The 12050-nt window shown below is 36.8% G+C and overlaps 1 protein-coding gene across 1 annotated transcript in view; it reads left to right on the forward strand.

Moving 5' to 3' along the window:
* Positions 1-12050, forward strand: part of LOC145284083 (uncharacterized) — a 361761-nt gene that overhangs the window by 332136 nt on the left and 17575 nt on the right. Inside the window, exons 64-66 of the mRNA XM_080133150.1 lie at positions 1858-1961; positions 4730-4879; positions 7299-7479. Of these exons, the coding sequence (XP_079989276.1) occupies positions 1858-1961; positions 4730-4879; positions 7299-7479 (435 nt within the window). The remainder of the gene's footprint in view (positions 1-1857; positions 1962-4729; positions 4880-7298; positions 7480-12050) is intronic.

Raw genomic sequence — 12050 nt, forward strand, 5'->3', positions numbered from 1 at the left:
TGGCCATTGCTATTTGTGGTAGAGAAGGTTTCTTGTAGTTATTGAAGGAAACAAGCTTAGTCTTAGCAGCATTGAATGAGACCAACCATTTTTGTCCCCATTCCACTACGGATTGGAGGTCATCCTCTAGTGTTTCTGCCATTTTCTTGGATATGTGTTCATTTGTTTTCCCCTCATATCTGTTATAGAGAGTGGTGTCATCGGCAAATATACCCATCTCCGAAACAATATTATCAGGGAGGTCGTTTATGAATATCAGGAACAATAGAGGTCCAAGGATAGACCCCTGAGGCACTCCCGCATTTATGTCATATGCAAAAGAAACAAACAGGAATCATCTCTGCTGTTCAACGAAAGAGACATACTAAGTATATAGTTGAGCAGTGAGGTGTTTGTTCACATTACATTATAATTTCTGAATGTTAGTACAGTAAGGAAGCAGAAAACAGAGGGAATTCCGAAGTCTAGCAGTTTGTGGGAGGAAACTACTAGAGTAGAATAATTTCTGTCATCTAGAGAGTTCTTGAGTAAAGAGGTGGGATTTTGCTGCAGGTCAGTCGGAGATATTTACGTTGAGGGGGCACAAGTGCTACGAGTTCGTCAGATGACATTGGGGTTCTCACACATCAACATCACATCTTTTTTCCTTCGCATCGAGAAGAGGTTTGGATAGTGCTATTCATTCTTTTCATTTTTTTTTCGATCCTATTGTAGCAATTTTCTATAAACCCAACTCAGTATTGGTACCACTGTTTTTTTGTTGTTGTTGTTGTTGTTTTTTGTTTTGTTTTGTTCATTTGGTACAGGAGAAAGGGAGTGTTGTGAAATGTGTTGCGCGTTCGATGATATAAATTAATAAAATGGAAATCAGGTTTATATATATATATATATATAACTGTAGACTTTATTTAAACAAGAAAGAATATTCATACATATTTTTATAAACAATAGCTTTTAATAAAAAAAAAATGCGTACATGCATGTTGTTGATATTTGCCGATTAGATGTGAACTGATATTAAATATCTTGTTTAAAATTGTTACCGAGGTAATTCATGATTGTAGAGCTCATGATTTGCAATGTTTGGGCTTACTTCGATCAAATTAAAAATTTAAATAGAGCATTGGTTTGCATGTGTAAAACATGCTTGGAGCATGTGGCGTACACATCCTGTAATATGTCACTCAAGAAAGAGAGAGAGAGAGAGAGAGAGAGAGAGAGAGAGAGATGATATCGCCATCTGTCGGCTGAAACATGCAATAGGGGCGATAATCCTATATTCTTTCTCTTTTACAATATGTGTCTGTGTATTCGCTTTGCACGAAGCTATTTGGTAGACTAGTTTTAAACTGGTATATCTCTACAGGAGTAAGTTTATTGGTTGCCCCTTGTGATACATTCATTGTAAGGACTAGTATTGCTACCACAGCAGAAAAAAATATTCCCTTCTCCCTCCATATCCCTAGCGTTAGTCTTTCTTTTTTACTTTTTGCTACTGTCATCACTAATAAAGGCCAAAAGCCACTCGAAGGTAAGGGTAAATGAGACGGAATGATAATCAGACAAAAAATGAGAAACACGATTGATCAAGGAGATTAGAAAGTTGACCTTGCGTATACCTCGTAACTTTCACTTTGCTTATTTTATCCTTTAGTCCTCACATCCTATGAGTGATTTTTCTGACAAAAGGGCAAGAATTGTTGCGTGCTGAGTCGGAATTTATCCATTGAAAACTTCTCATTCCTCAGGTAAAAAAATAGAGGTACCCTTGTTTCGCCAGCCTAATAATCCATTCCGATAAAACTGAAAAGTCCATTTAAGTACTTGTCCTTATTCTTTTTTCTTCTTGTTCTGCAGGTCGGGACATTACCGACGAAGTCCTCAAACAGTCCAGCATCTTGCCATTCTGTGAAAGTGGATTGAATATAAGCTTTGAATTCAACATCTCTTACATTCCTGGGGTAGGTTTTTTATTTGTTTTTATTATAGCAAAGTCCTTTTTAACTGCCCTTCGCCACGAGAGTAATGTTATGTAAAATCAAAACGGACTTGTTCACTGTTGTTTTTTGACAGATTTATGTTCTACAGCTAAACCCAAATTGTCACTGTTGATTAGTGTTCATGAGAGATAAAGAAAAATAGCAGGTCATTAAGGGAAGACACAACTGTGTAGGACAGCACTTTGGGCAGCACTGATGATCAAAATCTCACTAATTCTCGCTCTTCAGTCCTGAAACATGCAATGCATACAAGTAAAACGTGTTTCTCCATTTGCAGTCAAGATTATGGAATTTTAATGTTTTGTCTTTGACTACTTGCGGTCATATGAGAATCATACAAGTCTTGCAGTCGTACAAAAGTATAGGTTAGACTGTAGACTCTTCGTTACAGATATTTATGGAATAATATATAGTACTAAAGGTTGTTTGGGGCAGAACACCGATCATCAGGGTTGAATTATGGAACTGTTGCAACTGTGTAAACTACTCATCACATTGAACTAACCCTCACATGTATTGAAGTGGCATTCACCCTAGATGGGTTGACCTGGCTTTCTCTGAAGGACGAAGTTCCATGGGAATATCAAATTCACAAGTGATCCCCAGTCATTTGTATATTCTCGCCAAAGGAGATGACAACATTAAGTTTTTTAAGTTCTTGCAAGATGTTGATGTCCTCCTACTAGGTCAAGTAATAAAAACACATCATTCATCATAAGAACTTCCTGATGTTGCGTTTCTTTCTTCTTTTTTTTATTCAATTTTCACCCCAAACAAGGCAAGTGCTACTTTGAAGTAGGGGGCTACTATCGGGGACATAATTTGCGGGGTCATTATAAAGGGAGATGAGTAGAAAGATGTTTGTTCATATTACACTTGAACTTCTGCATATCAGTACAGTTGGGAAAGCAGAATTCCGGAAGGGAGATCCAAAGACTTGCAGTTCTGAGGAAGAAACTATTGGAGTAAAAGGCTTTCTTACACCTAGGGATCTCTACTGTAAAGGGGTGAGACTTAGTTACTTGTCAGGTTTGTCGGGGGTAGCCACGCCGAGGAGGTACAAGCGCTTGCGTTTCGTCAGAGCATTCACCATTAAAGTATTTGTAGAACAGGCACATTATTGTTTAATGGATCCTAAAGAATCCTTTTCTTTTTAATTATTTTGCAAATATTTATGCAGTAATTATTTAAATGTTAAACCTATTTTAAATACATTCTTCACGGGAATATTCATTATTTAATTTTTTTTAAATGAAATGAAGATATTTTATTATTGGAATCCTTTGAGATAAGTAATTTGTATATTTATTTATTTATTTATACACGGACTTTTATCCTCACCTTCATAGTTGTTGTTTCACAACGTTTTGACCAACTCTGGCATTCATCAGGTAGTTAACCGGGACAGGATAGGAATGCTGAGTCTTTTAACTGCATCCTAAGTAATTACTTCTAGGTACAGTGGATGGAGGCGTTGAATCTCTACGGTTCCAGGTGAGCATTGTCTGAAGATAGCGGTTTCAATCCTACTCAAAGTTGATCAGAGGATTAGTTGTCCAAAACGTCGTGAGACAACAACAACTATGGAAGGCAGTAATTAATGAGGATACAGTTGAGAGATTCAGCATTCCTATCACGTCACAGTTTACCACTTGACGAAGGCCAGAGGCATAGCTGGCCGAAACGTCGTGAAACAACAACTATGAAGATGAGGATAACAGTCCGTAAATAAATAAAGAAATGAAGATAATCTATTTAAATAATGAATTTCGTTTTTTACATTTTAATAGATTTCAGTTATTTTATGAACCTAACCGACAGTAACCCAGATTGAATCGAAAGAAAATTTAAATGATGTCTTTAGATTTCTTAAAGAATGAAGGTTTTATTGAAACTTATTTGAATGTTCTTAATGTCAATATATTGATTTCTGTAGCACACAAATAAAATTTTAACTTTTTTATACTGAGTGATACTCCTCCCCCCCTCCCCAAAAAAAAGCGCCTTATATTCTTTGTGATGTTAAATTTTTCCCAGAGGAGATTTTTTTAACATTTTTTCACCAAATAATAACTGCAATATGGGAGATTGTATCCTACGAATCTGATTGGATTGAAACAGGATTAATAATCTGTGCTTAATCGTTAATAATAGTATCCAGCCACATATTTGATGGATAACTGCTGCAACTCAAATGTTATCATTTTTGATACCTCGTCCTATCATGTCAGCTGGTATGAACCTCATCTCCCACCTTATGTGGTTCTTCATTGTTGTATATATTGTTCCTGCAAAAATCTTTCCTGCATAACAGCTGTGTCAGAAGAACTAATTTTGTGGTTAAAGTATGCCTTGATGATATTTATTGGCTGGTGTGCCAGCTGGATCTGTATTCGTGAGAAAAGGATCTACCATGCCTGATGTCCGTAAAATATGGGGAAAAACGATAAAACACAATATTGGAATGAAAAACAAAATAAAGCCCTAACAAAGATTAGTGTGTAATTTTTTTCTGCCATTTTTCATGGAAGATATATACTCGTTTATTGAATAAATGTTGACGCTTTCATTCAACTTGTTTACAAAACTGTGGGACCCATATCTTAAATTACGAGGGTGAGCGATGAGTAAGCGACATCGCACTTGTACTACTGTTCGAAAATTGTTTTCACCAAGATTTTATAATGAAAAATATGTACATTATATGGTATTTATTTTTTATTGTGCAGATTTACGATTGGAATCCAAAGGGCGTATGGAGATATGACACTGCATTGAAGCTCTGTACCCAGAGAATGGCTTCGATTAGTTTGTTGTGCGGCGATTTACCTGGTGTGAATATTAATGAGAGTGTGACGTCATGCGTCGATGACATTAAGGTAATTGAGTTATTGTTGATATCATTTTATCACGTGATTGTTGTATAAAAATAGAAAAAAATAAAAGATACTGGAGACTGGTTGGTTGAGTTAGATAACATGGTAGGAGAGTGGGCATGTGTGAAATTAGAGACGTTGGTGTAGGATCTCTAGGGGGTCTCTATCCTCATTACCGATCTGAAAGAGAAGGTTAATTGAAGATTACTAGGGGTCTATCAAATAAACCATCTAGATGGCTAGAGGATGAATAAAATAACTTCGTCTCTATTTTTCTATTCAACACATCCATGAAAGCCTGCCTTACTCCAATTTATTGACAATGATTGTCACTGCCGAATTAATATCATTCGACTGGACTAGCATTCAGGAGAAAAATTAAAATTATCTGTGACATGTCTAACTTTTAAAGTTTGATTTTTATATGTAAATGATGACATCAGCGTTATTTAATTTTATACATTATATCCAAAACTAAAAGATCAGAATTATTAAAGTCTACATATTATATTCTCCGTCTATATCCTCATTGTTACTGCAGAGGTGATATTAGATTGTGCTAGTGTTCAGGAGAAAGGGACAAAAAGGTTTCCTGAGTTATCTTTTAAATCTGTTATTTTGCTTGAGTACTTGCTGAGTTACATGTTTGTATTTTGTTTTAAAAATTATCTCAAATTGTTTTTTTTTTGTATCTACAATTACCTTGTTGCTGGCTGTGGGTACTCCCCTCGATGTAGATGTAACAGGGTTTATGTATATCATCGCTTTAACGTCTATTTTCCTAGCATGTGTTGGGCGGTTTGTAGAAATGAACTTCCAAATAAATCTATCTCTGACCAGGTCTTTATATATCCCTCTCCCTCCTTCAAACTAATCATCACTCATGCCCTTGTTTTTCTTGACCTCTCAATTACCTAAATTGTTTTACATCTATTAGGTTGTCTGGAAGGTTTGGGCCGATTTTTCGTAATTCATATTTCAACACTTCAAATCAAATTATTTCTAGATGTAGTATATTTACATTTTTGGTTAGAGCATATAACCAGACGGGGATGGGTCGCACAATCCGTCTTCACGGGACTAATTAGTGTAACCAGGACGTCCCCAGTCCCTGTATGCAGGAGCCAACGCTAAATCCTCGTGATTACACTTTTATCTGATGAACCCTCCAAAATGTAACCAAACACTTGTTACTGGAGCTACCACTCTGATCTTCAGAGCATACAAAACACGCACGACCCTAAGTCTGTGTGGCAAAACTTTTCACTGGCCGGCTGTGCGTTGTTTTGACATTGTGTTGAGTTCTTTTCTCACAATGGAGTTGGCCTGTGTCTTCACCACTGTCTGGGCATCAAGGTAGATCGGAAATCAACTGTATTTCATTTGGACAGACAATCAACAATTAGGGATAACTCGGAAACCGTTTTTTTATATAAGTATTCATAAGATATTTCAGGTACACTTTGCACAAAGGAAAGTTAACTGTGAGCATTTTTTGCTGCAAGTTTTCGAAAAGTTCTTCCATTTAGCATTTTTGGGGTGAACTTAACATAATAAAGTGTGAATGTTTTAAGATTGTTTAATGCTTCGGTGCTTGTTAAGCTATAGTCGATAGATCGAATTTTTAATCTTATTGTCTCATCGAAAAAATAATATATCCAAATATTATGATAATTTATGAAGTAGGACAACTGCTATTGTGTTTTTTGTAAAAATAAGTTTATCGCTATCGAGGAAATCAACACAGCCATTAAGAATACGAAAAACTGTCGGAAAGGGAGACAAGCCAAGTCAGTTTAGGTGGAAAGGGAGATAAAACAGTTTACCAGTTTTTTAGTTCCAATTTCAAAGAGCTGCAGTTCACACATAAACTATTCAAATTTTATTTACTTACATGTGCACGTGTTGTTTTTGTTTTTATAAAAAAATTTTTTTTTTGATACAAATTTATGAAAACAGAACTGAAATTATTGTTTCTGCTTCGTTAAATAGTTTTACCTTTTCTTGTCAAAAAAAAAAAAAAAAAATTTAATCTTTATGTAAATATTTTTTATTTCATTTAAATAACTTAGTGTTTTTGCTTGGGGGGGGGGGGCTAAACTGCCTTCTCTTCCTTTCTGCCTAAACTGACATGGCTTCCTTTTCCATCAGCGTTTTGTATTCTTAATTGCCGTCATTATGTTTCCTTGATAGTGATAGACTTATTTTTACAAAAAAACATAATAATAATTGTCCTACTTGATGAATTATCCTAATTTTTGGATATATTATTTTTTCGATGACAATAAGGTCGGTAATATTATTTTTGCTTAAAACAACATAATAACATTCGATCTGTCGACTATAGCTCAATAAGCACTAATGTTTCTAATTTGTTTTGGCTGAAATATTTCTGTGAGCAAATTTTTTTGTTGTTTTATAGATAACCGATGACAGTTCGTGGTCCGCCGATGCTTTAGACAATGTCATTTTGCAGTGCCTGCAAGCTATGAAACGAAATGTCAGTAAATGGATCGTTAAAGGAAACGATATTGAGTTTCCTGATAATAACTTCCCCAACCTTTGCATCAATGAATGCAGTGGGAATGGAATTTGCACAAAGGGTAAGATTCTCTCTCTTTTATTTGATCTATATCTGTATGTTTGTTTGTCTGTTTGTCTCCCTCTGACTCTCTCTCTCTTTCTAACTCTCACACACGGTGTATTAATGAAATAATTAGTTTAACGATTTCATAAATTGTTAGACGTGTAAAGTATTTTTTCTATAACATTTTGAGTAAGGTGCTTACAAATGGTAACTGAAACTATTTCACACCCCAGTACGCCTCTCCTGCAGTAGAAAGATAATGGGCAGGGTTATCAATGTGTTTCAGAATCGAATTTTAATGAAAGGTTCTGTATTCAAATATAAGAGTAAAGCAATTTTCAAAAAAATTGACAAAATTAAAGAATGGGCCAGACGAACACGCAGCTGAAATTCAGCACAACCCTCACTCAATCAGATGAGTGGGTTTATATAAGTTGGTAATACTGTCTCCCGTATACGCATTCGTCCATTTAATAGAGATAGAGGCGCCCGTAACAAGAGCTTGCTCTCTGTCTCTTTCCGTCTCTTTTTCATTTCGAACATGTTTCACAACCATTGAGAAGAATCGTCCACACCACAACCTGCTGAATACACTGTAGCAGTTGAGATCTCACGTCGACACCACAGTGACCACTTGAGATGTTGAAGATGACCCTTGCTGCTCCTATATGGCTTTTGACCTCAGCTGTTCCTTGTCTAGATGATTAAAGCAAGGTAAACGAATGATTGCACATCTTCCAAATCAACCGCATCGAACATGAGCATTGCTAGGTGTCAGGATCGATCAGTAGTGATGACAGGATCGCTTGCTTTAGAAGTTTCCACATTTTCATACTACAAGCAGCATCTTGTACTCTGTTTGAGTACAGGTTGTAGTTCGTCACCAGTAAATCCAACCAGAACACTATCAGTTAACTAGACTAGCTCAGATACTTTTGTATTCTTATAAACTGTATCTTTCGTGTAGACTTAGAAGAGCTTTGTTGAGGATGCAATCAATTACATAGTTGGAGAGGCTTTGTTGAGGATGCAGTCAATTACATAGTTGGAGAGGATTAGGGTTAGGATTAGGGTTAGGGTTAGAAGAGGTTTGTTGAGGATGCAGTCAATTACATAGTTGGAGAGGGTTAGGGTTAGAAGAGCTTTGTTGAGGATGCAATCAATTACATAGTTGGAGAGGATTAGGGTTAGGGTTAGGGTTAGAAGAGCTTTGTTGAGGATGCAATCAATTACATAGTTGGAGAGGGTTAGGGTTAGGGTTAGGGTTAGAAGAGCTTTGTTGAGGATGCAATCAATTACATAGTTGGAGAGGATTAGGGTTAGGGTTAGGGTTAGAAGAGCTTTGTTGAAGATGCAATCAATTACATAGTTGGAGAGGATTAGGGTTAGGATTAGGGTTAGGGTTAGAAGAGCTTTGTTGAGGATGCAATCAATTACATAGTTGGAGAGGATGATGGAAAGGACACACTATTGTTGAACACCAGTTCTAACCACAAACATGTAACTTCTGACCATAAGAACGCAATATACGGCATAATCACGTTGACATACCGGTTCCCATCAAATCATGGAAGTTAAGCACCGTTGAGCCTGGTCATTACTAAAATGGATGAACAATTTGGGAATTTAAGGCACTGTATGTAGGAGGACATCGACACCATCCTGCAAGAATTGCAAAAACCTAACGTTGTTATCTCCCCTAACGGGGATATAAGTGTGACTTGGGACTGCTTGTGAATTTCATACTCCCATGGAACTTCCTCCTTCGGAGGAAGCCGGTTAAACCCAATTATCCCACTCCTTGACACAAACAGTAACATTCCCGACCCGTCTCCTAAATAGTCAGGACCAGCAAGCTTCACTTCTGGATGTATTTTTGACAACAGTTCCTGAGGATTGTGTAATAAATGTCCATTGCCCACTTGGGAATGCTGATCATGATGTGATCATGATAGATATCACTGTAAACTCTTGACCCAAGTAAAAGAGACATTGCTGAAAACGACAAGGTACTACAATAAGGCTGACTGAGATGCCATTAGAGATCACATTAGAGATCACATTAGAGATGCCCCATGCGGAAATATCTTTTCTCTTCCTGTGGAACAGTGTGCAAATGAGATGGCAGAATGGTTCAATGCAGCAGTTGAAACACATGTTCATACACGGAAATTCTATAGCAACCCCCACTCTCCCCAACAGTTTACTTCTACTTGTGCAGCAGACATTACTCAGAGGCAACATGCATACTGTAGATTTTTCCGGCATATGTTCAGTACAAACAAACAAAAGTTTATAAAAGCTAGAAGTAATTGTAAGACAGAAGTAGCGACAGCTAAGAAAGAATACACTAAAACCACCAGAAAACGCATTGAAGCTAAGAAATTGGGAACTCGTTATTTCTGGAAAATCTACAACAGTGTAGTAAATAATAAGCAATCAACAATTCCCCCATTATCCAACAATCATGAGGTTGTTTGCACGACAACTGAGAAAGCTAACATGCTTGACCGTCAGTTTGTCTCACAATCTACTTTGGACCCAGCAAACAACTCCTTTCCTTATTTTTCTTTGCAGACTTAAACCTGAAAATCACCCCTTCTAAAGATCATGATATAAAAAACCTAGACACATCAAAAGCATGTGGATCTGATCTCATCCCGGCTGTACTATTGAAAAAAAAATGCCTTTACGAATCATGCCTTTCTGAGTGCTGAAAAACTGCTTCTGTAGTACCAGTTTACAAGAATTCTGGCGAATAGAACTGAACATTAAATTATCGCCCCATTAGCCTCCTCCCTCTTTTCGCAATATTTGAGTCAATAATTAACCAAGCTCTGGTCCACCACCTTATAGCTGCTAAACTTCTGTCCGACCATCAATATGGATTTAGGCAAGCCCATTCTAACTGTAATCTCTGAACATATATACTATGCAGTGGATAAGGTAAGAGAGGGTAAACCTAGATATATCTAAAGTTTTTGACAATGTATGGCACGATGGTCTTATGAAAATCAGACCATGCAGTATTACTGGACGAATACTTAACATAATTAAATCCTTCTTAAATAAGAAAAGAATCAAGGTTGTCCTTGATGGTCGTAAACCTAAACGTGGGTGTACCTCAGATGTCGATCCTTGGACCTTTATTATTCCTGATATTCATAAATGACTTCCCTGATGAAATTGCCCCTGAATTGGGTATATATGCTGATGACACTACGATCTATAACAAGCACGAGGGGCAAACAAATGAACACATATTCAAAGTAATAGCGGAAATCCTAGAGGAAGACCTCCAGTCTGTATTGGAATGAGGTCAAAAATGGATGGTAACGTTCAATGCTGCCAAGACTAAGCTCGTTTCCTTTAATAATTACAAGAAATCTTCTCACCCACCAATAGCTATGGCAAAAGATACATTACCTGAAAGTACTTCGTTCAAACTACTCGATTTAACGTTCACAGGGAACATTAGTTAGAACAGACACATCGAGGGCATTGCCAAGGATGCTGCAAATAAGGTGGGCTCTTTCTATCATGCTAGAGAGTTACTTATGCCTGAAAATATCCTCTACCTCTACATTCGCCCATGTATGGAGAATCGTTATCACATCTGGACTGGTGCATTTGCTGTTAGTCTCTCACACCTGGACAGTGTTCAAAAAAGAGTCACTAACCTGATAGGACCTGAACTGTCATCTAAGCTTAAACCCCTGTCCCATCGACGAAATGTTGCATCCCTCTGCCTGTCCTACAAGTATTTTAATGATGGATGTTCTGATGAACTATAGGCACTTGTAAACCTGACAAGCAGCAAAGTCCCACCTCTACACAGTAGAGATCCCCAGATGTAACAAAGCCTTCTGCTCTAATAGTTTCTTCCCCAGAACTGCTAGTCTTTGGAATTCCCTTCTGGTTTCATGCTTACCCAACTGTATTTACATGCAAAAGTTCAAGTGAAATGTGAACAGACATCTTGCGGCTCATCACTCTTCATAGCATCCATGCAACTTATGTCCCTGATAGTAACCCCTTACCTCAAAGTGGCACTGTGCTTTGTTTGAGGTGAAAATGTAAAAAAAAAAAATATATATATACTTTACACATTTCCATTTGTAAATACTTCCCTAAACTTTAAAATTCGGGCCTCACCATCTGAGACAGTTTAATGTCATTTCTAGGACAAAGGTACCATTACATTTCCTAATTTTTGAGATGAGGATTGATTATTCATATTATTTGGATTCTTCAGACTACTGTTCTCATTTTGAGTGTCATTTTCACAACGTTGTATCTTGTCAAACTCAAGAATCTTTTTATCAAACTGAAGAATTTGCACGGGAAATTTAACAAAACCATTTATTTAGTATGCTCTTGTTCTATCAGCCATGTGTAGAAATTCTAAGTATCTGCAATTGTATTTTGAGTGTCGACCACACTGAGGATTAAACCTTCAATTTTCACAAGAGTGTAACTTTACAATTGAATTTACCAAGTGCTTTATCCACTACGCCACAGATTCTTAAATGCAATTCTAGTATGAATTGTAGGAGCCTTAAACCTATTTCTGTTTCTAAATATACA

This window comes from Euprymna scolopes, chromosome 8 (assembly GCF_053919585.1).
Source record: "Euprymna scolopes isolate OS-2025 chromosome 8, ASM5391958v1, whole genome shotgun sequence".
Classification (NCBI taxonomy): Eukaryota; Metazoa; Mollusca; class Cephalopoda; order Sepiida; family Sepiolidae; genus Euprymna; species Euprymna scolopes.